Below are 25,454 nucleotides of genomic sequence, written 5' to 3'. Positions count from 1 at the left end.
ACTCCACCCCAAAACTGCTAGAACTCATACAGGAATTCAGTAAAGTAGCAGGATATAAAATCAATGCACAGAAATCAGTGGCATTCCTATACACCAACAACAAGACAGAAGAGAGACAAATCAAGGAGTCTATCCCATTTACAATTGCACCCAAAACCATTAGATACCTAGGAATAAATCTAACCAAAGAGGCAAAGGATCTGTACTCAGAAAACTATAAAATACTCAGGAAAGAAATTGAAGAAGACACAAAGAAATGGAAAAACGTTCCATGCTCATGGATTGGGAGAATCAACATTGTGAAGATGTCAATGCTACCTAGAGCAATGTACACATTCAATGCAATCCCCATCAAAATACCATCCACTTTTTTCAAAGAAATGGAACAAATAATCCTAAAATTTGTATGGAACCAGAAGAGACCCAGAATAGCCAGAGGAATACTGAAAAAGAAAAGCAAAGCTGGCGGCATCACAATTCCGGACTTCCAGCTCTATTACAAAGCTGTCATCATCAAGACAGTATGGTACTGGCACAAAAACAGACACATAGATCAATGGAACAGAATTGAGAGCCCAGAAATGGACCCTCAACTCTATGGTCAACTTATTTTTGACAAAGCAGGAAAGAATGTCCAATGGCAAAAAGACAGTCTCTTCAACAAATGGTGTTGGGAAAATTGGACAGCCACATGCAGAAGAATGAAACTGGACCATTTCCTTACACCACACACAAAAATAGACTCCAAATGGTTGAAAGACCTAAACGTGAGACAGGAGTCCATCCAAATCCTAAAGGAGAACACAGGTAGCAACCTTTTCGACCTTAGCCGCAGCAACTTCTTCCTAGAAACATCGCCAAAGGCACGGGAAGCCAGGGCAAAAATGAACTATTGGGATTTCATCAAGATAAAAAGCTTCTGCACAGCAAAAGAAACAGTCCACAAAACCAAAAGACAACCGACAGAATGGGAGAAAATATTTGCAAATGACATATCAGATAAAGGGCTAGTATCCAAAATCTATAAAGAACTTATCAAACTCAACACCCAAAGAACAAATAATCCAATCAAGAAATGGGCAGAAGACATGAACAGACATTTCTCCAAAGAAGACATCCAAATGGCCAACAGGCACATGAAAAAGTGCTCAACATCGCTTGGCATCAGGGAAATCCAAATCAAAACCTCAATGAGATACCACCTCACACCTGTCAGAATGGCTAAAATTAACAAGTCAGGGAACGACAGATGTTGGCGGGGATGTGGAGAAAGGGGAACCCTCCTACACTGTTGGTGGGAATGCAAGCTGGTGCAACCCCTCTGGAAAACAGTATGGAGGTTCCTCAAACAGTTGAAATTAGAGCTACCGTTCGATCCAGCAATTGCACTACTGGGTATTTACCACAAAGATACAAATGTAGGGACCCGAAGGGGTACGTGTACCCCAATGTTTATAGCAGCAATGTCCACCATAGCCAAACTGTGGAAAGAGCCAAGATGCCCACCGACAGATGAATGGATAAAGAAGAAGTGGTATATATACACAATGGAATATTATGCAGCCATCAAAAGGAATGAGATCTTGCCATTTGCAACGACGTGGATGGAACTGGAGGGTGTTATGCTGAGTGAAATAAGTCAATCAGAGAAAGACATGTATCACATGACCTCACTGATATGAGGAATTCTTAATCTCAGGAAACAAACTGAGGGTTGCTGGAGTGGTGGGGGGTGGGAGGGATGGGGTGGCTGGGTGATAGATACTGGGGAGGGTATGTGCTACGGTGAGCGCTGTGAATTGTGCAAGACTGTTGAATCACAGATCTGTACTTCTGAAACAAATAATGCAACATATTTTAAGAAAAAAGAAAAAGAAGAAGATAACAGGAGAGGAAGAAAAGGGGAGTAGGTCAGAGGGGGAGACGAACCATGAGAGATGATGGACTCTGAAAAACAAACTGAGGGTTCTAGAGGGGAGGGGGGTAGGGGGATGGGTTAGCCTGGTGATGGGTATTGAGGAGGGCACGTTCTGCATGGAGCACTGGGTGTTATGAACAAACAATGAATCATGGAACACTGCACCAAAAACTAATGATGTAATATATGGTGATTAACATAACAATAAAAAATAAAAAAAAAATAAAAAAAAATAAAATTATGATTCTGAACTCTACGTCCGACATTGTACTAATATCCGTATTGAGTAGGTCCCTGGCAGACGGTACTACCTCTTGTTCTTTTTGCTGAGGTGATTTTTTTCGTCTTGTCATTTTGTCCAGAGGAGAATAGATGAATGAGAGAAAAAAATGCTACCAGGTTAAAAATGTCCCCAGGAAATATACTCTATACAAATCAGAAAAGACCTGAAACCAGGGGAAAAGAAAGGGAAAGAAAGGAAAAAGAAAGAGAAAAGAAAGAAAAAAAAAAACAAAAAGAAAAAGATAAAAACAAAAACAGAACAATACAAAAAAACCAGAATATGATCAAATATGATCAGTCTAGTGCATAGATCAGTGCCACACACTAGATTTTGGGCGTATTTTGGTCTGTTAGAAAAAAGTGCCTCCTAAAATTTTAAAGGAAGAAAGACTTATGTACAAAATAAGGGTTGATACAATGAAGGGATGGAAGATGAGTGTAAAGATGAAAATTATAAAAGATTTTATAAAAGGAATTGATAAGTTGTTTGAAAAAAGAAAGAAGATTTAAAAAAAAAGAAAAAAAGGGAGAGAATGTGATCAGGCAGGAGCTTAGAACAAAGCCATACACTAGTGATTTAGGGTATATTTTCATCTGTTAGAAGAAACTGTATCTCAAAATTTTAAAGACAGAACAACTTATCTATATCTTCCAAAAATAAGGGTAACTACTATGAAGGGATAAAATATGACTCTAAAAATGAAAAATAAAAAATGTTTTTTTAAAAAAGGGATTGATAAGATGTTGGTTGAAAAAGGGAAAAAGAAAAATTAAAAAAAAACAGTTAAAAAATTAACTTTGAAAAACCAATGAATCATGGTTAAAAAAAGCCATGAATTCTATGTGCAGTATTCCCCTAGTGCTGGATTTCTCCTGTTCTCCTTGGTCAGTAAACTTGGTCTTGGCTTGCTGGCTGTTCGTGCTGATCTTCTGGGGGAGGGGCCTGTTGCCGTGGTTCCCAAATATATTTGCCAGAGGCGGAATTGCCCCGCCCTTGTCGGTCCGGGCTAAGCCAGCTGCTTGGGTTTGCTCTCAGGAGCTTTTTTTCCCTGCAAGCTCTGGTACAGCTTTGGAGGACCAGGGTGAAAAATGGTGGCCTCCCAATTTCCACTCGGAGGAGCTGAGACCTCAGGGCCCCACTCCTCAGTGCACCCCCAGAGAAAAGCAGTCACTCCCGTCTCCCTGGTCTCCGGCAGCACTCCGTGCTCACCCGGCCTGTGACCGAGCGTTTCTATCTCTGGCACCCCGACCCGGTGTGGAGTCTCCAAACCCAGCAGATCCCTGTGGTGCGCTCCCGCGCCGCTCCTCCCTGGGGAGGGAGGGGAGTCTCCCCAGCTCTGCCACTTGTTGTGTCCCTGCTGGAGGAGCAGTGGCCCGACTGGGCCGCGGATCACAGTTTATGGCCACCCCGAGCTGAGAGCCCGCGCCTCGGCTCCGTCTCTGCAGCCGGCTTCCCTGCTCCGATCCCTGGGAGCTCTGCCGCACTCAGGCACCCCCGGTCTTTCTGTGACCCCGAGGGTCCTGAGACCCCACTGTCCTGCGAGGGTTCTACCCCCCGCTTAACCACTGTAGCGACGTCCCTCAGCGGAGCCGACTTCTAAAAGTTCCGATTTTGTGCTCCGCGGCTCTATCACTTGCCAGAAGCGGCGACGGAGGCCCCCTTCCCCGCCGTCTATCCTCCTGAATATCGCCTCGGATTCACTTCTCCACATGTCCTACCTTCCAGAAAGTGGTCGCTTTTCTGTTCAGAGAGTTGTTGCTACTCTCTTCTTCTATCTCCTGTTGAGTTCGTAGGTGTTCAGAATGGTTTATTCCCTATTCAGCTGAATTCCTGAGACCAGATGAAATCCAGGTCTCCTACTCCTCCGCCATCTTGCTCTGCCCCCTGAGCCACATCTTCTTTATCCATTCATCTATGGATGGACATCTGAGCTCTTTCCATAGTGTGGCTATTATGGACATTGCTGCTATAAACATTGAGGTGAACCTTCCCCTTCAGATCACTACATTTGTATCTTTAGGGTAAATACCTAGTAGTACAATTGCTGGGTTGTAGGGTAGCTCCATTTTCAACTTTTTGAGGAAGCTCCATACTGTTTTCCAGAGTGGCTGCACCAGCTTGCATTCCCACCAACAGTGTAGGAGGGTTCCCCTTTCTCCGCATCCCCGCCAACATCTGTCATTTCCTGACTTGTTAGTTTTAGCCATTCTGACTGGTGTGAGGTGGTATCTCATTGAGGTTTTGATTTGGATTTCCCGGATGCTGAGTGATGTTGAGCACTTTTTCATGTGTCTGTTAGCCATTTGGATGTCTTCTTTGGAAAAATGTCTGTTCATGTCTTCTGCCCATTTCTTGATTGGATCATTTGTTCTTTGGGTGTTGAGTTTGATAAGTTCTTTATAGATTTTGGATACTAGCTCTTTATCTGATATTTCATTTGCAAATATCTTCTCCCATTCTGTTGGTTGTCTTTTGGTTTTGTGGACTGTTTCCTTTCCTGTGCAAAAGCTTTTTATCTTGATGAAATCCCAATAGTTCATTTTTGCCCTTGCTTCCCTTGCCTTTAGAGATGTGTCTAGCAAGAAGTTGCTGTGGCCGAGGTTACAGAGGTTGCTGCTTGTGTGCTCCTCTAGGATTTTGATGGATTCCTGTCTCACGTTTAGGTCTTTCATCCATTTTGAGTGTATTTCTGTGTGTGGTGTAAGGAAATGGTCCAGTTTCATTCTTCTGCATGGGGCTGTCCAATTTCACCAACACCATTTGTTGAAGAGACTGTCTTTTTTCCATTGGACATTCCTTCCTGCTTTGTCAAAGATGAGTTGACCATAGAGTTGAGGGTCCATTTCTGGGCTCTCTATTCTGTTCCATTGATCTATGTGTCTGTTTTTGTGCCAGTACCATACTGTCTTGATGATGACAGCTTTGTAATAGAGCTGGAAGTCCGGAATTGTGATGCCGCCAGCTTTGCTTTCCTTTTTCAACATTACCTTAGTTATTAGGAGTCATTTCTGGTTCCAAACAAAGTTTAGGATTGTTTGTTCCAGCTCTGGAAAAATGCTGATGATACTTTGATAAAGATTGCATTGAATGTATAGATTGCTCTACATGGCATAGACATTTTCACAATATTTGTTCTTCCAATCCATGAGCATGGGACGTTTTTCTGTTTCTTTGTATCTTCCTCAATTTCTTTCATGAATGTTCTATAGTTTTTGGAGTACAGATTCTTTGCGTCTTTGGTTAGGTTTATTCCTAGGTGTCTTACGGGTTTTGGTGCAATTGTAAGTACATTTTAGGAATGTGTTACTAGGATTAAGATCCATTGAGGACCTAACTGTGTTGACTGAAGATGAAAAAAATCTAAAAACATTCTCTATGTTTCCAATAGATTTTTAAAAAAATTTTAACCAATTTTCTACTTTGATTTTGGCCATGTTTTTACTAAGTGATATTTTTTCAAGTTAATACTGATGAAATTCTTTACAAGCCTCAATTCATTTGTTTCAGAAGCAAAGAGTAACAGAGTTTATGTACTACCTACTGGGTAGTTTTTCTTTTTGTTTCAAAGCTCAGTGTCAGCATTTGAAATGGCCTCACCAACTACCAAGTCCAAATGTGCATCTGGTGAAGTGGGAGAAGGCTTTGTGTCTAAGCCCACAGGTATGTGATTTTATTTCTTGGTTTTGACATCTGATTTACCCACCAATTACTGACTAGGCACAAGTGGAATAAAACGTGTAGCGAAGGTGGTCAGTCCAGCCTCCAAGCAGATTCTGCTATGAAAAAACCAGTAAGAAACAGATGCTAGAGACTGATCTGAGGGCTGTGTGAGGCCCCCTGGTTATTCTCAGTGCCCTTTTCCTCAAGTCTACTCTTAGAGGATGGGCAAGGTCACAATGGCCATGCACAGAAACTCTGGACAGAGAAGGAGGACTCTCGCCTGGGGGCTCCCCGACATGCAGGAGGCCTTAGTCCAGTATTGTCTAAACATCCATGTTAAATATTGGCATCACTTAATAATTTCTGAGAAAATTTCCATTCAAAACAGACTCCAATAAAAATCCTTGAGTAAGGAATGCTTTGCTCAAACTAAGAAACACACATATTAAAAGATAATGAATATTCATATACTATTAGAAAAGCCCAAACTTCACTGCATTTAGTGTCTGCAACATGCTCTAATCAGCATAATGACTCTGAGAATATAATTTTTCTCTCTGTAACTGAGCAAGCTGTGTTGTGTTTCCTTAGCTCAGTCAGTGGATCAGAGCAAGACCTAGAAGAAGGACAAATCACATCTCAGATTCTCCCAAGAGACTCGCAGTGAGGAGTGTGGATCTCATATCCTGTGCTTGCTGGCAAGGGAGCTGAACATGGAGAAATCCACAAAGGACATTTCTGATGACATCATAAAGTCCATAGTTTGAAAATGCACTTATTAAAACGACAGATGGAGATGTTGCTAATATATTTGCATACGCTTGTCTCTGTGGGCATGTTTCACATTTACTAGGTTAGCTAGTTAGCTAGTTAACAAGCAATGAGCTTGTGATGCCCACAGGGAGATCTTGTTACTTGATTATTGAGACTTCGGAGGTTTTTCTGAGCCTCCCTTGACTCCAGTTTACTCAAAGGTGCAACCAGTTGGTACCGCATGCTTTGGGCAGCATCAAACGTTCCTTCCAGTGACTTTGTCTCCCCAGGTGAGGTCCCAGGTGGGAGGAGACCAGGCTGTTCCTTTAAACCAGTGCTGTCTAGTGGAACTCTCAGCTAGGATGCTCTGGCCCCATGTCTGCAGCTGCAGGCAGGACCTGCCTCCCACATGGATGCGCTGGGCATTTGAAGTGTGGCTAATGCAAGCGAGGGGTTGAACTTTTAATTCCATCTTATTTAATTGATTCAAATTTAAGTGTAAATAGCCACATATGGCTGCTGGTTGCTGTAATCCACAGGACAGGTACAGGAGTCCCATGGCACATTGGAACAGCATCTCTCAGAACAATGCCACGGACAGAGCTTCCAGGGTCCTCCCAGAGATGTGCTGGCTTCGGAGTTGTCCCACTTAGGTGGCCCAAAGTCCCATCTTCCCAGTGGGTGTCTGGGCTCACAGTTCATAGTTCCTACACCTGTGAGAATAGCAGCCTCTCTCTGGAGCTAACTTCTATCGCGAGCAATACCACCTCGTAACATGGCAGACATGCCACCCTTGTTGAACTGCCAAGGGAAAATGCTGGAAAGTTGACCCAAGGTCAAATATATCCATAGAGAAGGAAAAGTGGGTTTTATGCACATAGCTTGGTCACTAGAAATAGAGACAATGTGCAGAAGGAAACACAACAACAACAAAGTGTACATTGTGTCAAAGGGTTCAAATAACTCTTCAGATGGGATGATTTGAGGAGACACAGTTCCCATTTAGCGAGTTAGCTTCATTGACTGATTCTTATATTGATATGAGGAACTAATTAAGATTGTATTTATGAGTAATTGCTACTCTTATGTTTTAGCGTTTCTTTTTTAAAGAGCTACATAAATAGCATTTGAAAAATCCATGTTAAATATATTCAATAAATGACACATCTAATAGGGTCTGCTGACCTCTGACAACCACAAGAACTTTCATCTGTCACTGCACCAGCCACGGCTGGTCACTCCGCTGCTCAGACCGCGCAGAGCCTACTAGCCAGTCTGCCTTTTGTCAGTATTGAATGAAACATTACACAAAACAGTTAGTTTATTTAGAAGAATTTAGGAAGATTTCATTAAGACATGGCCATCATTTTTAAGTGACATCAGTATTTGCCCAATTAAACATTAAAATGTTTCAAAAATAAATGTATAATGCAAGTCATCCTTGGGCTTGGTTCTGCAGCCAACTTGCTATGAGCTCCGGGTTGCACAATGCACGTGCAGGAGAGAAAGAATAGTTCACTGTGTTCCTTGAGCATGTGCGTGGAGCATGGGTGCCATCCTTGTTGCTTGGGGTCTTTTGAACCTCGGCCCAATCTGATCTCTGATGCAGGGTCAGTCATTCTACTGATGCCTTGACCTTTGTAGACATATTCTGGAAATCGGGGACTGTGCCTCTCCCCTCTGTGAGCGACACTTAACCAGTGTTTAGCCTGCACAGGGTGGCTGGTGTTGGTGGAGTCAATTCTCCAGTGTTTCATCCTGCCAAGTAGATTCCCAGAAGCCACTTGCAGTTCCTTGTCTAGTTTCAGTGATGGCTCAGTGTCTTTTCCGATTTGAGGAATTTCTGCAGCAGACTTCCTTCCTAAGGAGCCTGGTTCCAAGGCTGCCTGGGGACATTGCCCTGGGGAACTTGAGCCCAGTAGGCAGGCAGGGGCTGCCTAAGGACCTAAGAAATTGCTTTTCTAATCGAGAACTACAAACCTGTGTCTGGTTTATTTATTTGTTAGTGAGAGAGAACCTCAGGAGTTAATTGCTCTGAGTGATTTGGGCACTTCTCCTAAGATAAGCATGCAGCTGTATCTCTTGTTCAGGCCATGCCTGTTCTGGTTGGATATTGGTTTTACACATTAAATTAACTGGTAAATGTTTTAGATAGGCCTTCCCATTAAAAGGTTTACTTTTTAAATATCAGGAAAGATACACTTGCAAAGTAAAAAGCTGAACCCAGCTCACCTTGTTGCTTTCCAAACCTACGCTGGAGAAGAGGGTGAGTTTCCCCCTTCAGAGGACTGTCCACGTGGGGTTTGGAGAACAATGGCTGGTCCCCACAGAATCCCATGGAAATGACTCCACTTGGAATTACCCCTCATATGCGCTCTGCCCTGCGTATAAGGTTGCTTATTACAGAAGATCGTGCTATTGTTTATGCAAAAATACACATTGCTTATGAGTGGTGGAAGCTGATTTGCATCTCAAGAAAATGTTCATCAGTCAGGGTCTAACTAAATATTTTGTGAAATTTGTCAAATCAAATTCTAATCTTCAACAAATGTGTTTCCAAAGCTGTGCTGGTTTTTTACTGAGAAAATAAAGATGTCTTGATTCAGCAATTCTAATAAACAAAGATATCTACAGTCCTTATATTTCACTCTGAATTGAACCCAAAATCTTGCAGTGTGGGAGACCAGGGAGATGGGACACAGATTTCCTCTTCCCAGTGCAGGGAGCTGGCCAGGCCGAGCTGGTGATGGCCTGCAGTGACCATTACACAGGTCTTCAGTGCGCCCCTGCCCCAGAAGGGTCTTCCTACCCGTCTCGGGCTTCCGTTGGGCTACATTTCTCCTGTTGGGCAGACATAGTTAGAAATTTTGAGGCTTTTTTCTTCTCTTCTTAGAAAATCTTTAATGCTAACGAAGTAGCTGTTTGAGTGCTTGTTTGGTGAGAGGGACCTCCTGGTCCAGTAGACACTTCCTTGAACATCTGGGATTCCCTCACCCAGACAGAGAGGGGTGGCAGCCTCTGTCTCCTGGATCCGTGCACCAGCATCTCCAGGCTCGCCGCAGAGCCCCACATGGTGTCCCTGGTGGAGGGGCCGGCCCTGGTGGGGCGCCTAGCCCTGCTGACCACTGACACTCTGTCTTTGGTTTTGTTTCTTTCCCCGTGTTCTCTTCCATTTGTTCCTCCAGACCAGTGAGCTGGTTCTCGCACTTCTGGTGTTTTCTTGAGCTGAGGGGGAGAAAGCCTCAACTGGGTGGGGGTTGTCCCGCTGGGGTGATGTATGAGCTGTGGGTGTCGCACCCTCGAATCCCAGGAGAGGAGTAAGTGCCACCACCTGCCACTGGGCTCTGTAGTGGTCGGGGGCCGTGATGAAGAGACAGACAGCAAGTGAGCAGGACCAAAGCCACGGCCTTCTGAAGAAAGCGGCCACATGCGCATCAGGGATACTTAGGTTCAGGGGTCAATTCTTTCCTACAAATGTGCTGATGGTCATGGCCACGGCCCCAGGACAGGACAGCTAGGGAAACAGTGCAAGGCAGGGAAATGCTGACGTGAGGCAGGAGGCTCAATTTGCTTCTCCCTCGTGGGGGAAAATAACAAACAGAATGAATAAAACACCCATTGCCATCCGGCACACACCCCACCTCCTGCCCCGGCCTGAAATGTGCTGTTGGGAGCCGCACAGGAGGAAGAGAAGGGAATTCTCCCATTAAGAAGAGTTTTACAGGGGCACCTGGGTGGCTCAGATGGTTAAGCGTCTGCCTTCGGCTCAGGTCATGATCCAGGGGTCCTGGGATCGAGCCCCGCATCAGGCTCCCTGCTCAGCAGGAAGCCTGCTTCTCCCTCTGCCTCTCTCTTTCTCTCTCTCTCTGACTCTCATGAATAAATAAACATTTAAAAAAAAGAAGTGTTTTACAAAGTGCTTATTCTGTTCAAAACTGGGTTTTCTTTCTGTTTGATATAATGAAACCGTATTTAACGCAAATACTTGTTTATGGACCCATGATAACTGTCCACATCCTGTAAAACCAAGGCCACGACTCACTGGCCTCCCCCTCCTCCGTGCCCCCTGCTCGGCACTTGGAGCAGGTGTGTGTGCAGGGGGCCCTGGCCTGGGCATGGGCTCAGGGCCAAGGCACCCCCACCCAGAGGAGGCAGGCCCTCCCTGGCCCACCCTCTCCCACCAGGGCCACCCCCATGTCCTGTCCAGGGTGATCCTGGGTTTGGCCTTTCTGTAACATAATCAGCAGCTGCATCCTCTGGTTTAGATCCACGTGTATCTGTCTTCCTTGCTTATATATCAGACATGTTATTTTCCCACAGAGTGCCAACATTAAGCTCTCAGGTTGGCTGGATCCCCTGACAGGCCTGTCCCTGTGAGGGAGTGGGCAAGGCCTGCTTGCTGCCCACAGCACTGGGCCTGGCCCCCTGACCCACTGTGGGGGACGATGGCAGCGACGAGATGGTCTCACTGCTCCGGGGACCCCACTTACTCTTACATTTTCATGGACCCTCTGTCAACAAGGGAGATGGGTCTGAGTGGGGGAGAGAGCTGGGACCTGACAGGTTGGCCTGAGCAGGTGAGCAGGGAGAATCCCCCTGGTGTAGCCCACCCACCATCTCTGTCTCCGTCTCTCTACCTCTCTGGCTCTGTCTCTGTCACTCTGTCTATCTCTCAGTCTCTGTCTCTCTGTCTCTCTATCTCTCTGTATCCCTCAGTTTCTATCTCTCTGTCTCTGTCTCTCTCTCTCCATCTCTCTATCTCTCTGTCTCTCTGTCTATCTCTCTATCTCTATCTCTCTGTCTCTCTATCTCTCTGTCTCTGTCTCTCTGGCTCTGTCTCTCACACAGAATCCCAAGTGTCTGAAAAGCTGGGAAACCGTCCAGCTGCCCCTGCCCGTGGCCAGGACCACGTGTTGTTTGGAACTGGACCGTGGCCCTGGAGGGTGTCTGGGCTGCTGTAGGACCTGGTTACGGCAGGCAGCTTTCTTCCCCACGTTTCCTGCAGCAAATGTAAGTAACCCTTAAGATGAAATCCTACAGGTGAACCTAAACCGTGGACTAAATGAGAGAACGGCTTTACCGAGAGCAGACTCATTTGGAACTCTGTCTTACTAACCCTTAAGGCTTCACTTTGTCCCACGGCCCCACCGTGTGAACAAAAGCAGTGAATTCCACACCATGTCTAGTGGTTCCTGACCTGCCTCAGGATGGGCGGGCTGTCTGCCTGCTCACTCCCCTCCGTGGGGCCGCCCTGGCCTGCATGGAAGGACCCCACATCGCCTGCAGGCCACCCCGGGTCCTTGGAGCCCGCACCCAGGCCAGTTCCCTGGCATGTGCAGAAGCTCAGATGTGGGGAGCAGTGCAGGGGGCATGGAGTGTGCAGGGTGGGCAGGGCCTCCAGGGCGCCCATGCCCATGTCCTGGGTGGCCCTCTCAGCAACACCAAGGGCAGCAAGGAGGATCGGGACCATCAGTCCCTCGGGAGCTTTCCTTGGGCCAGGCCCTGAAGCCACCCCCGTCGCCCCTGTCCGCATGCCACTGACCCACTGACGTCAAGCCTGGTGGTGTCTCTGGACCCTGGTTCTGGGCTTTCCCGCTGCCCCACCAGCAGCAGATGGCCTCGTGTGGCATGGCCCTGTGGAGGGGGCGCCCCACAGCCTGCAGGAGCTGACCAGCCATCCAGGAGTGGCTGCAGAGGGCTCCCTGGACGTGGGCCGGCCATTCCCATGGACACACAGGCCCCTCCCTCCAGGACACGTGGGCCACAGAAAGCCCAGGGCATGCTTGTCCTTCAGGTGGCACGGCGGCCCCTCTGGGTCCTTAGCACCTGATGCAGACGCATTGGGCCGTGTAGCTGTCCTCTGACAAGTGTCCGCTCAGTCGGGCTGTTGCTGAGGGTCATACTGTCTGTGGGTGCCTGGCTCTCGGGCCCGAGACACCCGGGAGTGGTTTTCTATGGCCAGCACCTTCCCCTCGTCTGTCCGTCCCTCCCGCACGGTGTGGGTCTGCTCAGCTGCTCCCCCTCGGCTGTCCGTCCCTCCCCTCGTCTGTCTGTCCCTCCCGCATGGTGTGGGTCTTTCCTCTCCATCTAAAATCCCTCCTCGCCATCACGTTGAGTTTGCTTCTCTCAGCTCAGAATTTCAAACTGTTCATCCCCCGTGCAGCTCAGCACTGGCCATGTTTCTGCTCGTTCTCTATCCTTTCACATGGCAAAGAGGAAGGAAACTACTTTAGCACAATCAGAGTCATTCACATAATTAGCAACAGAGACAAGCTTTGCTCCCAGATGGCAATCATCTCAAGCTCATTAAAAGACGCAGGGAACGAGCTGATTTACCATCTCCTCCTAACAGTCTCTAGGGAAATGAGCACATCCCACTCCGGGGAGGCGTTGACGCCGTCCGTACCGATGGTGACATGGTCACCTCGTTCCGAGAGGCTGGCCTGCCGGCCACGGGGAGCGGCGGCCCCCCAGGCTGTGTCCTGCTCCGGCCCTCCCGAACCCTCTTCATCTCGCGTCCTTGACCTCACGTGGGGCTTCTCCCTTCTCCATGTCTGTGCTCACCGAGCAAGCTCTCGGGGTGCGTGGGCCACTGCTCAGGTCCTCAGAGCACCAGGCAGGCCTAGGAATTGCCTCACTTTGTCCTGCAGTAGAACTGACCCTTGGACCCAAGCCGCTCTCTGTGTTATAAAAATACAAGCCCAGGTTTTATTTTATTATTAAACTCAACGGATAAGCGTCACCCTTTTGAAGTGCCATGGGTTCTGCCCCTGACCTGTCCTAGGGTTGCTCCAGGGACAGCGTGTGGGGCACAGTGCTCATGGCTGTGTGTGCGTGGAGCTGCCCGGGGCCCGTGGCTGCTGGTGAGGAGGCAGGAGGTGGGACCCGAGATGCCGCATCTCTGACAAGCTTGCAGGTGGTGCTGGTGCCCCTGGCCCATGGGCCTTGCTGTGCTCTGCTCAGGGAGCCTCTCAGAGCACAGGACCAGGACCCCTGCGCAGGCAAATCCTGAAACCTTTAGTGTTCAATCTGTCTTCCTCTTCCATAAGCTGTTCGCCAGAGGGAGACCCAGTCCGAGTCTGTCCCCAGAAGGAGGCACCACTTTCTCCAGTCTCCAGGGCACCGCCCTCCCAGTGCTGCTGAACAATTTCCTCAAGGAGATCATCCAGAGGTAGCACCGCCTCCGTTTCTAGCTTGGGTGGGCATGTGGCCCAACACCTGTCTCAGAGACGGGAGAACATTCCGTGTCCTTCCTGAGCTGGTGGCCCAGCCCCCTTGCCGCCACAACTTTCTACAGCTTGTCCTGTGGCTTCCAGAGGGGAGTACCCGGGCGCCCTGGCTGCTCCATGTTGTGAGGTCTGTCTTTCAACTGCGTGGAGGTTGGCGTTTGCTCTGACAACACGGTCATAGGGAAGCCCCGTTGGACAGACAGCCACGTGACTGATTACTCAGCTCTGCCTTCCATCCGACCCAGACGATGAGAGGACCATGGAAACCTCCCAGAGGAGCTGCCCTCCCCACCCCAAACCCAGGCCAGCTGGGCCCAACTAGCTGTTAAATTCCTTGAGGTCTGTCTCACCAACACATGGGCCACGCCATCTTCCGACGTTACTGACTCGTGGTAGTTTTTGTAAAAGTGCATCCTGAATGTCTTCAACGGGAGCCGCTGAAGTTTGCAACGATTCAAGCAAACACGTAAAAGACAAGAATGAAGTTTAACACACAGCAGATCTTTGGGAAATTAAGGAAGCAGCGTGGATGCAGCCCACACCCTCAGTCCTGAACACCTCATGCGTCAGGTTCAGAAGCATGTGTGCGACCTTTCTCGTGTGAGAAATCGTGGCTCCGAAGATCCGTGCGGAGTACAGAGGGGTTCTCACGGGCACAGCCCCTGGGTGGTCGGCAGGCAGCAGTGAACCCAGCTCTCCAGGGGCACACCTGGACAGGTGAGGGGGCGGGTGGAGCTGACAGGGTGAGTCTTCTTTCTAAGATTGGTGGTTGACCCCACAGCGAACTCTCAGAGGATTCACAAAATGACACAGGCGGCACCCCGCGTGTGGACACTAAAGTCCGTTGGCCGATGGGAGCCTGCGTTCTGTGGGGGCCGCGGGGCAAGGACAGGTGGACAGGGGCCGGCTGGGGGGCCGGCCTGCATGGGGGCTGCCATGGGGGGAGCTGAGCCCTCGGGTCCCCTGCGGACAAAGCAGAGCTGTGTCCACTGGACCTGCCCGAGGGTCCCCGGACTGAGGCTCGCGGCCTGAGGGCAGCACCAGCAACAGACAGACTTGGGCGAACCCAGCCCACTGGACCCGAGAGAGCCCAGGGACTGAAGGAGGAACTTGACTGGACCTCAGGGACGCCAGCATAACAATCTAAAAAGTCAGAGATCTATGAACATGGTTGTGGCGGTAATCATAAGCATGTTGTTTTCATCAACAAGAGTGTTACTGTTTCGGGTAACAAAAGTAAACACGTTACTTAGTGCTGACTTCACAATTCCTATCTAAAGCAAGTGCTCATGGGAAGGGCAGACCTCTAATGAAATGTTGGTTCATTGTAAAGGCAGCTAATTGCTGGTGTTGGAAACACCAGTGTTAGCCGCTCTATTTTAAGTGAATGTAACAGGCTGGTCCCAGTAATTATCGACTCGTGGGACTCACTTCTGTGAAAGTAAAGGGTGCTCAGGTTAAAAGAAAGCTAAACAGGAAACGCACCCAGATTAGAATATAAAATAGTAATTACTCCTTTATTGATGTTCTTAAGGATAGATTACTTTGGCGTAGCCTGTTTAAATATGAATTAAGGCAATAAAAATAGCAAATGAGACCATATCAAAATTAAAAGCTTCTGTTCATCCAAGGACACGATCCACAGAGTGAAAAGACGACCCGTGGAGTGGGGGAGATGTTTGCAAATCACGTATCTGATGAGGGGCTGATATCAGAATGCATAATGAGCTCCCATGCTCGGCCACACCAAACAACCTGATTAAAGAACCGACAAGCGATCTGAGCAGACATTTCTCCAAAGATGTGCCAACGGCACAGAAAAGATGTTCACCATCAGAAATGCAAATCAGAGCCCCCGAGGTGCCACCTCACACTCGGTAGGATGGCTACCCCCAAAACCAAACCAAACCAGAAAATAAGTGTGGTGAGGGCTGGGGAAACTGGAGCCCTCGTCCCTGTGGGAGGGGGTTGGGGAATGTGACCTGGCGCAGCCGCTGCGCATGGAAAACAGTTTGGGATTCTTTGAAAAATTAAACACAGAATCGCCACATGGTCCAGCAAGTCCACTTCTGGGCACACATCCAAAGAAAGAGGAAGCAGGGTCTTCATGAGATATCTGCACCCCTGTGTTCAGAGCACCGTTATCCCCGAGAGCTAAAGTGTTCATTGACAGATGAATGGATGAGCGAGATGTGGTCCATGCACACAGTGGAAGATGACTCAGCCTTAAAAAGGAAGCGAATTCGCACACCTGTTTCAGCAAGGCTGAACCCTGAGGACATCATGCTCTGCAATTAAGCCAGTCACCAGAAGACAAATAGTGTAGGATTCCACTCACATGGGACATGGAGAGTCGTCAGATTCAAAGGGACAGAAAGCAGAATTGTGGGCGCCCGGGGCTGGAGAGTCAGTGTTTCATGGGGACAGTTCAGTTTGGGAGGATGAGAGACTTCTGGAGATGGTGCTTAGTGTGAATGTGCTCAGTGCCACTAAGCCGTGCACTTAAAAATTGTTAAGATGGTAAATTTTAGGGGATGTTTAACAAATAAAGCCATGAATAAAAGGCATCTTTTATAACGAAGGGGCCCACGCAGTCGTGGCTGGGAAAAGGTAAATGGCATTGGCAAATCACGTCCTCCCAGAATTTATATTCCAAAGCCCTAACCCCCAGCCTGACTCATTAGGAGCTGGGATGGTTAGGAGTTAACTGAGGTTGAACGAGGTCACAGGGTGCAGCCCTGGCCCAGCGGGGCCCCCGTGAGAGGTCTCGCCCCCACCTGTGAGGAGCAGTGAGAAGCACGTCTGCAGGCTGGGGAGGGGTCCCGTCTCCACAGAGAGACCGGTGTCTGTGGTGTTCTCATTGCCCAGCCTGAGCCCCTCCACCCACCCCGGTGTCGCCGTGTGGGATCGGTCGGGCCCCCCTGCTCCAGAGACGAGCAGCCAGGGGATGCTGCCTAGTTGCCGGGTCCCGGCCTGGGACACAGGACCTCACGGCGTCTCCCTTTTCTTCCTCTGAGTGGTGTTGACAACGTGAAGCCTGGTCTGTGGGGTCGAGGGCTGACCTGCGTTATGCTAATAGAAGCGGGACGCTGTGGCCCTGAGATCCCGGTGGACACGCTGTCTGCTGGTTCACGGCCACAGCGCTGGGCGTGTGCCCAGAACCGGCTTATCCCAGACAGGCTGAGTAGACGCGGCGGAGCCCCGCTGCAGAAGCAGGTGCGGCCTCCGGTAGAGAAAGAGGGTGTGGACGTCACAGGAGGGGCTTAGGGGCACCTGGGCCTGCGTGACCCCAAACCAACCTTTTTTGTGGTTTACGTGAGAAAGAACAGAGTCTTCCCACCCGACCTCTGCCTGAGCTGCTCCTTCAACACTTAGTTTCAGTGGCCTGTGGCTTCCCTGTTGCTGATGTGTAGTGGGACCGGGTCCTGGACTGTCTCCACTGGCTCACAGTCCCGCTGCCTCACGCCCTGGCCAGACCCCGCACGGTCACACAAACTCTACCTCACTAATCACGCAATAGAAGGGACACGGTCTGTGGTGAACGTTCCGAAAGTCACAAAGGTGAAGCAAACAAAAACAATTTGCCACAGAACGTGGCTGTGGGACGCAGGGCAGGCCCTACAGACCTCGTGTGGCGGTTTCTGCGAATGCCAGCCGTGAGGGTCATTCATGTCCGTCAGGAGCCCCGGGTCAGGGAGGAGGGCCAGGACCCACTTCCTGTGCTCATGAGGAGCGCTCAGTGACCTGGCAGCTTCCGCGAGGCCATGCAGAGCGCGGGCGGGTTATCCGTGGGGCTACCCGCTTGAAACCAGAGCAGAAGGGTTTTGTTCAGTTGTTCCTATGCTATAAAACCATTCTGCTCCTTGACGCTCACTGGATCTTCACGTGTCATGCATTTGGACGTGGTTTGCTCCTCCGGTGGATCTGAGATCCTGGCCCGGGAAGGGAAGGCGCTCTCGGGGCCCCGGGAGTTCGCGTCACGTGAAGGGACCTACCGCGATGCTCTCCTCGCGCCGGTACACCTTCCAGTTCCTGCTGCTGTCGCTGAACATCAGGAGGTAGCCAGTCACCCAGTCGGAGCTCCCGTACCCGCCCTGCGTGGCCACCGCGGTGACCGACACCCTGTCCCCGAGGTCGAGCTGCAGCCACTGGCCCCTGCTTGACACGCGTGGTGTCCAGCCCCCAGCTCCTTGTGGAGGAAAAGGAGACAGGAAGAACACAGTAAGAGTGGGAAACATTAAAATGCATCTTCAAGGGGCAAAAACAGCACAGGACGTATGCTTTTGTGGCTTCCGGGAAGACTGTGTCCCCGAAGCCTGGGAGCTCGACCTCCTGACCATGAGCACGGTTACACGCAGGGAATAATGCACTGTCTGTGCCCTCCTGCTCCTGGGGCGTGTGACTGCCTCACACGGGCTCCAGCTGCTCGGTGTCAGGGGGACACCCCATGGAGCCTGTCGGCCTCCCAACCCGTGTCCTCCAGGCCCCAACCTGTGTTCTCCGGTCGCCATCGGCCTCCACACCTTTCCAGGGTACACAGGGTGCATCTAGCTCACGGCAGAGCAGGACGTCCGTCCGGATGCCCCACCCCTGGGGTCCAGTGTCCCACTCTGGGGACCCACTCTGGGGTCCTCAGGATGTGGCTGGCCACAGGGAGCCCCAGACTCAATGACATGGGCATGTGAAGCAGAGTTAGGAGCTCAGAGGTGGGAGAAGGTGCCAGTGGATGGTGAGGCCATGTGGGGTGGGGTGACAACGGCAAACCCCACACCAAGGTGAGGAGGGGTTCATGCAGCAAAGTGCACCCCCACTCCTGGGAGACAGAGGACAACTGAGGACCAGAGGAAAAAGGGCCGCCATCTGGTATGGGGCCAGTGTCCCCTGTGACCCCAGCCCTGAGCAGAGAACCAGGGGGACAGAGCAGGGACCTCCTAGGGACACTGCAGAGGCCAGGAAGAGGGGACAGGGGTGTGACCGGAAGGTGGAGTCCACCTCGAGCCCCGCCATAAAGGGACAGACCCAGGCTTGGAGACTGTGGAGGGGTGCAGTCCCGGAGGACCCCCAGCCCTCCTCCCACACACACAGCAAACACCAACAGTGGACACCAAGTGCTGGTCACCCTGGGATTGCCGAGGTGGAGGCTGGGCGCCCGTAAGCTGGAGGAATCCAGTATCACCAAACCAGTGAGAGGAGAGTAAAACCCAATTAGAATTACTGAGAAAATCAGGAAACAAATATTCATAAGAAGTAACTGAAGAACATCCCTACCTCCTAAAAACAACTATGAAGCAAAAGGAAACCACAGAAAATAAAACTCTTACAAGCCTTTGAGGGTCTAAAGTACCACCTTGAATCACAGGTTCAGAACTCAGAACAGCAATGGGCCAAACATGGAGTTATGAGAAAAAAATTGATTGAACACAGGAAGCAAATGGGGAAAAAGACAAAATTATTTTTAAAATAAAGAGTAAATACCATGACTATCAGAATGGCCCAAATCCAGACCCCTGATAGCCCCAGTGCTGATGCTGACGAGGTGCAGTACTCACTGTGGTGGGGGGGGGCCTGGGGGGTGGGGACGTGGGAGAGAAGACAGCCTGGTGGTTTCTCACAAACACACTTTTACCATAGGATCCAGGAATTGCAATCCTTGGTATTTACCCAAATATTGTACACTTCTTTTGTAACTGACAAACACTGGAAGCAAACAGGATGCCCTTCAGTAAGTGGATGGATGAATAAACTGGGGTCCATCCAGAAAGTGGAATGTTGTTCTGTGCCAAAAAGAAATGAGCTATCAAGCCACAAAAAGACATGGAGGAAACTTAAATGCATTTTACTAAGTGAAAGAAGCCAATCTGAAAAGGCTACACACTGTGTGATCCTAACTCTATAATATTCTGGAAAAGGCAGAACTAGGGAGACAGTAAAAATCAGTGGTTGGCAGGGTCTGGGGGGAGGGTGAGCAGGCTCTGGGGGTCCAGAGGAGGGTGAGCAGGGGCTGGGGGGAGGCTGAGCAGGGACTGGGGGTCTGGGGGAGGGTGAGCAGGGGCTGGGGGAGGGTGAGCACAGAGGTATTTACGTCAGTGAAACCACTGTGTATGCTATGTTATGGTAGATACAAATGTATTTGGTAAAACCCACAGTGCGCAACACCAAGGATGAGCCCAACGCAGACTCTGGGCTCTGGGTAACAGCGGTGCATCAGGGTGGGCTCATCAAGTGCAGTGCACGTGCCGCACTACTGTGCTACTGGGAGGTGTTCATCGTCAGGACTCCACATGTGGGTGGCAGTAGGAGGGTGCAGTGCGTGGGGGCTCTCAGTCCTTCCCCCTCCGTGTTACTGCAAACCCAAAACTGTTCTAAAATCAGTCTGTTAGTTAAAGAGAGAATAAATTGCACAGTGTCCAGGGGAGAATAGACTGAGATGGAAAGGTAGTAAAGGACTTCACAGAAGGCGGCGAACATCCAAGGGCACGAAAATGATCAAATGAATAAAGGATCAGAGAAGAAGTGGTGGAAGCAGGCAAAGCGGGAATAGTTTTCAGAGAGCCGAGTCCCGGGGAGAGACAAACCAATGCAGGAGGATTCGTGTGGCAAATGCAACCTGTTGAAACCTTTTCAGAGAAAAAGGACCGTAAGAGTCTCTGCAGAGCCCGACAATGACAACAGTTGGATCTTGAGCAAAAATCCAGAAATAGACCCAAAGACATGTGAGAATTCAGTGTGACAAAGGCGGGTTCTCCAAGTTCTGGGGTGAGGACGGCCGCCTTCCTGAGACAGCAGGGCAGCCTGTGGGAAGGCGGTAAAATTAAATCCATATTCTACACTGCACGGTGTGAATGCCTCGTGGGTCAGGGATTCGGCGTGGACGTGTAACCACACAGATGCTGGAGGAAAGGAGACACATTCCTCTTCGCCACGGTGCAGAGAAAACTTTTCTCACTGTGACTCACAAAGTCTGGCCCTCAGCGTCTGCACCCTGTTTTCCTGCACAGTGATCTGAGGTCCCTGGAGAAGTGGTTGATTCCCACAAAAAATACAAAAGGAGCTTAGAACATCCTGTGTGCTAAAAAGTAGGAAGTGCTCAGGAAAAGGGAGACTTGTTGAAAGAATGGGAGAACCAACTGGAAGGTTGGCCAACTCTAGGACAACTGAGCAATGAAGTGAAAAAATGGATTTTATGCCTTAGAATGTGAATATCTGCGAGTTTATACTGGTGAAAATAAATGAACTGGGTGCCTGGGTGGCTCAGTTGGTGAAGCATCTGCCTTCGGCTCAGGTCGTGATCCCAGGGTCCTGGGATCGAGCCCCACATCGGGCTCCCTGCTCAGCGGAGAGTCTGCTTCTCCCTCTGCCCCTCCCCCGGCTCATTCTCTCTCTGTCCCTCAAATGAATAAATAAAATCTTAAAAAAAAGAAAAAGAAAAGAAATGAGCAATCAAGCACATGCACGTTCAGGAGGAAGGGGCAGTTCTTCCTCATGGGAGAATTCCCAGGGGTGACCCCCCCAGGAGAGAATCCTCCACGGCACACACAACAGTGGGGGGCTGCAGCGCAGCTGTGTGGATGGACGTCGACGCTGGTGGGGAGATGTTTGGGGAGAAACCGCATCAGTGGGTCTCAAAGTCTCCCCCAAGTCACTCATCACCATGGAGGGGTCCAGGCTCCCATCACCATCATCAGACAAATCCCCTCATGAGCCCCCAGTGGACACAAAGAGAAGGGTACATGGCATTTCTGGGGCACTCTTGTCAGAAATTCATGAACTCACTCCAGTCAAGGGAAAACTGTGCAGAGTCAACCCAGGAAACATTCTCCAAAAGACCAGGGAAGACTGAGTTCTCGCCAAACATTGGAGGGGACAAAGGACCCAGGGCCCAGGTGCCTCTGGGGACAGAGGAAGGACAGGGACCAGTGCAAAGAGCTCGCCCTGCCTTCTGGGCTTAGGAGCTTCCCCACCTTGCCATCAGCAAAGTGTTAGCAGGCAGGAGCACCTGGGAGACTCTTCACATCCTTCCGTGACTCTTCTGTGCCATTAGCCCAAAATAAGAAGTTAAGCAACTGTGGACAAGAGAGAGAGGCTGGGACCCCAGGCCATCGGGAGGTTGCTATCAAAGACTGTGAGCAGATTTGGACACCAGCTCAGGCAGGGTGAGGACAAAGAACCCTGGGCCGTCCAGACACAGGCCCTGTATGGGCCTCCCCACTGCCCACAGTGCCACAGCCAAGCCAAGTAGGCCGTTGTGCTTCAAATGGGGAAGCTGTGGTCTGTTCACAGCTCGTAAGACGCCATAACACTAATCAGATGTTGTGACTGATCTTTGATGCTTTTTAAAGAACTTTTGGCCTGGGGCCCAGTAGGACGTGAGCAGTGAAGCCTGGTGGCATTTAGAGGTCATGGTACTCGGCCCCAGAATCCCAGGGAGCCCCGTGATTCCACGCAGTTGCCTCCCAGGCTGAGCTCCCACGGCATGCGGCTCACCCTCTGCAGTGTGTGAAGTCCTGAGGAGTCACAAAACCATCATCCTTCCTCAGAAAAACTTTAATACCAAACATACCATGTAGGGAGGAAAATGGTTTCCTCTACCCTTCTGAGTTCTTGGCTGAGAGCCTGTGATACAAGACAGAGTAGCAAGGAAAAGATAACAGGAGTTTACCAACCTGCGCACCTCGTGATGCAAGAGAGACAGCAGGGAAAACAGGGAACCCCGAAGTGACCTAAACCTGGGGCTCAACACCATCTTCAGCTGAAGAGCGAGAGCTGTGGGGCAGGCCTGGGGGGCAGGAAAAGCAGGCCAGCGAGACTTGCGTCCCCTGTGAGGGTCTCCTGTGGTTTGGATTCACCCTCTTCCTTGACACAAGGGAGGCTCCCTGCACGTGCAGATTCCCTTTCTATAGGGCAACGCTGCTTTGTTCTCAGGGCTTCTCCTGCATGTGCCAGTTCTCAAGATAATACGCTCAAAATGATCCTTATGCCAAAGAGGCAGACTTTGGGTCAGTGTGTTCTGCTAGGAGGTTAGATAACACAGCGTGTGAACACTCACACCCATTGTCCTTGCAAATGACAAAAGACTGACTAGTGACTCCTGGCACAGACGTAGATCCACTGGGGGTGTGTTCAGTCTTGCATTTTTAAAAAAGGTTTATTTATTTATTTTAGAGAGGGTGGGGGGAGGAGCAGAGGGAGAGAATCTCAGGCTGACTCTCCACTGAGCGCAGAGCTGATGCGGGGCCGGATCCCAAGCTCTGACTCAGGACCTGAGTCAAAACAAGAGTCACTTGCTCAACGGACTGAGCCACCCAGGTGCCCCTGTTTTGCATTTTTTAAATCCCTAAATGAGCACACTGTAGCTCTTTTCTCTGTTACAGTCGATTTTCAGTCTGCAAGGGTCTGAAGGAATTGTGTTACCTATTTTTCAGTTAGTCACAGAGTGGGAGCCCCATCATGTGCTAAGGATGCCGTTTAGCTGTCTTCGTGTATTCGCTCTTATGTCTTGAGGGTACCTAGGGTGACTCCTCAAAACCTCAAAAGAAAAATAAAATACACCCTCAAATCCATGCCTAGGTGTACGGCCCAAAGAATCAAAAGTTCCACAAACATAGTACATGAGTGTTCACGCTAACTAAAAAGTAGAAACAACCCCAAAGCCCATCAGTGGATGAATGGAGAAACCCAGGGGGTTTATGAGCCCTGATGTGGTGGTTCCAGCAAAGGGGATGTTTCTCAGCCTCAGAGGGAGGTCAGCTGACCCATGGACACTCCCTCCGTGGACCTGCCACAGCGAAACCCCTGGGGCAGGAAGCAGGTGGAGGGGCTGGAGGAGGGTCTTTGGGGGATGGAAGGTTGTGGAACCAGATGGAAGAGGTGCCCCCACAGCGTTGTGAATATCCTAAGTGCCTCTGAATGGTTCACTTTAAATGATTAACATATGTAATTTGTAACTCAATAGAAAAGCATCTCGGGGAACGTATTTAAAATCTCCCCTTTAACATCCGCCTCCCTGCTCAGCGGGAAGCCTGCTTCTCCCTCTCCCACTCCCCCTGCTTGTGTTCCCTCTCTCGCTGTCTCTCTCTCTCTGTCAATTAAATAAAATCTTAAAAAAAAAAAGAGGGGGGCGGAGCAAGATGGCGGAGGAGTAGGAGACCTGGATTTCGTCTGGTCTCAGGAATTCAGCTGAATAGGGATCAAACCATTCTGAACACCTACGAACTCAACAGGAGACTGAAGAAGAGAGTAGCAACAACTCTGTGAACAGAGAAGCGACCACTTACTGGAAGGTAGGACGTGCGGAGAAGCGAATCCGAGGCGATATTCAGGAGGATAGACGGCGGGGGAGGGGGCCCCCGTCAGCCGCTTCTGGCAAGTGCTAGAGCCGCGGAGCACAAAATCGGAACTTTTAGAAGTTGGCTCGGTGGAGGGACGTCGCTCCAGTGGCTAAGCGGGGGGTGGAACCCTCCCGGGACAGTGTGGTCTCAGGACCCTTGGGGTCACAGAGAGACCGGGGGTGCCTGAGTGCGCCAGAGCTCCCAGGGATCGGAGCGGGGAAGCCGGCTGCAGAGACGGAGCAGAGGGGCGGGCTCTGAGCTCGGGGTGGCCATAAACTGTGATCCGCGGCCCAGTCGGGCCACTGCTCCTCCAGCAGGGACCCAACAAGCGGCAGAGCCGGGGAGACTCCCCTTCCTTCCCCGGGAGGAGCGGCGCGGGAGCGCACCGCAGGGATCTGCTGGGTTTGGAGACTCCACACGGGGTCAGGTGCCAGAGATAGAAACGCTCGGTCACAGGCCAGGTGAGCACGGAGTGCGGCCAGAGACCGGGGACACGGGAGTGACTGCTTTTCTCTGGGGGCGCACTGAGGAGAGGGGCCCCGAGTTCTCAGCTCCTCCGAATGGAGATTGGGAGGCCACCATTTTCACCCTGGTCCTCCAAGCTGTACCAGAGCTTTCAGGGAAAAAAAGCTCCTCAGAGCAAACCCGAGCCGCTTGCTTAGCCCGGACCGACAAAGGCGGGGCAATTCCGCCTCCGGCAAAGATATTTGGGAACCACGGCAACAGGCCCCTCCCCCAGAAGATCAGCACAAACAGCCAGCAAGCCAAGACCAAGTTTACCGATCAAGGAGAACGGGAGAACTCCAGTGCTAGGGGAATACTGCACATAGAATTCATGGCTTTTTTTTACCATGATTCATTAGTTTTTCATAGTTAATTTTTTTAAACGTTTTTTTTTTAATTTTTCTTTTTCCCTTTTTCAACCAACATCTTATCAATCCTTTTTAAAAAAACATTTTTTATTTTTCATTTTTAGAGTCATATTTTATCCCTTCATAGTAGTTACCCTTATTTTTGGCATATATATATAAGTTCTCTCTTTAAATTTTTGAGATACAATTTCTTCTAACAGATCAAAATATACCCTAAATCACTAGTGTATGGCTTTGTTCTAGTCTCCTGCCTGATCACATTCTCTCCCTTTTTTTTCTTTTTCTTTCTTTTTTATTTTAAATCTTCTTTCTTTTTTCAAACAACTACTTATCATATCAATTCCTTTTATAAAATCTTTCATAATTTTCATCTTTACAGTCATCTTCCATCCCTTCATTGTATCAACCCTT

General features: G+C 49.8%; 1 protein-coding gene across 1 annotated transcript in view; it reads right to left on the bottom strand.

The window, feature by feature from the left end:
• LOC114210738 (contactin-associated protein-like 4) overlaps positions 1 to 25,454 on the bottom strand; it is a 149,250-nt gene that overhangs the window by 97,393 nt on the left and 26,403 nt on the right. The window contains exon 3 of the mRNA XM_088021940.1: positions 17,839 to 18,032. Within this exon, the coding sequence (XP_087878066.1) occupies positions 17,839 to 18,032 (194 nt within the window). The remainder of the gene's footprint in view (positions 1 to 17,838; positions 18,033 to 25,454) is intronic.

Source organism: Eumetopias jubatus, unplaced genomic scaffold (genome assembly GCF_037043125.1).
Source record: "Eumetopias jubatus isolate StellerSeaLion01/CBP00866 unplaced genomic scaffold, mEumJub1_p1.0 scaffold_3, whole genome shotgun sequence".
NCBI classification, from domain to species: domain Eukaryota; kingdom Metazoa; phylum Chordata; class Mammalia; order Carnivora; family Otariidae; genus Eumetopias; species Eumetopias jubatus.
This window is presented reverse-complemented; position numbering and strand designations above follow the sequence as displayed.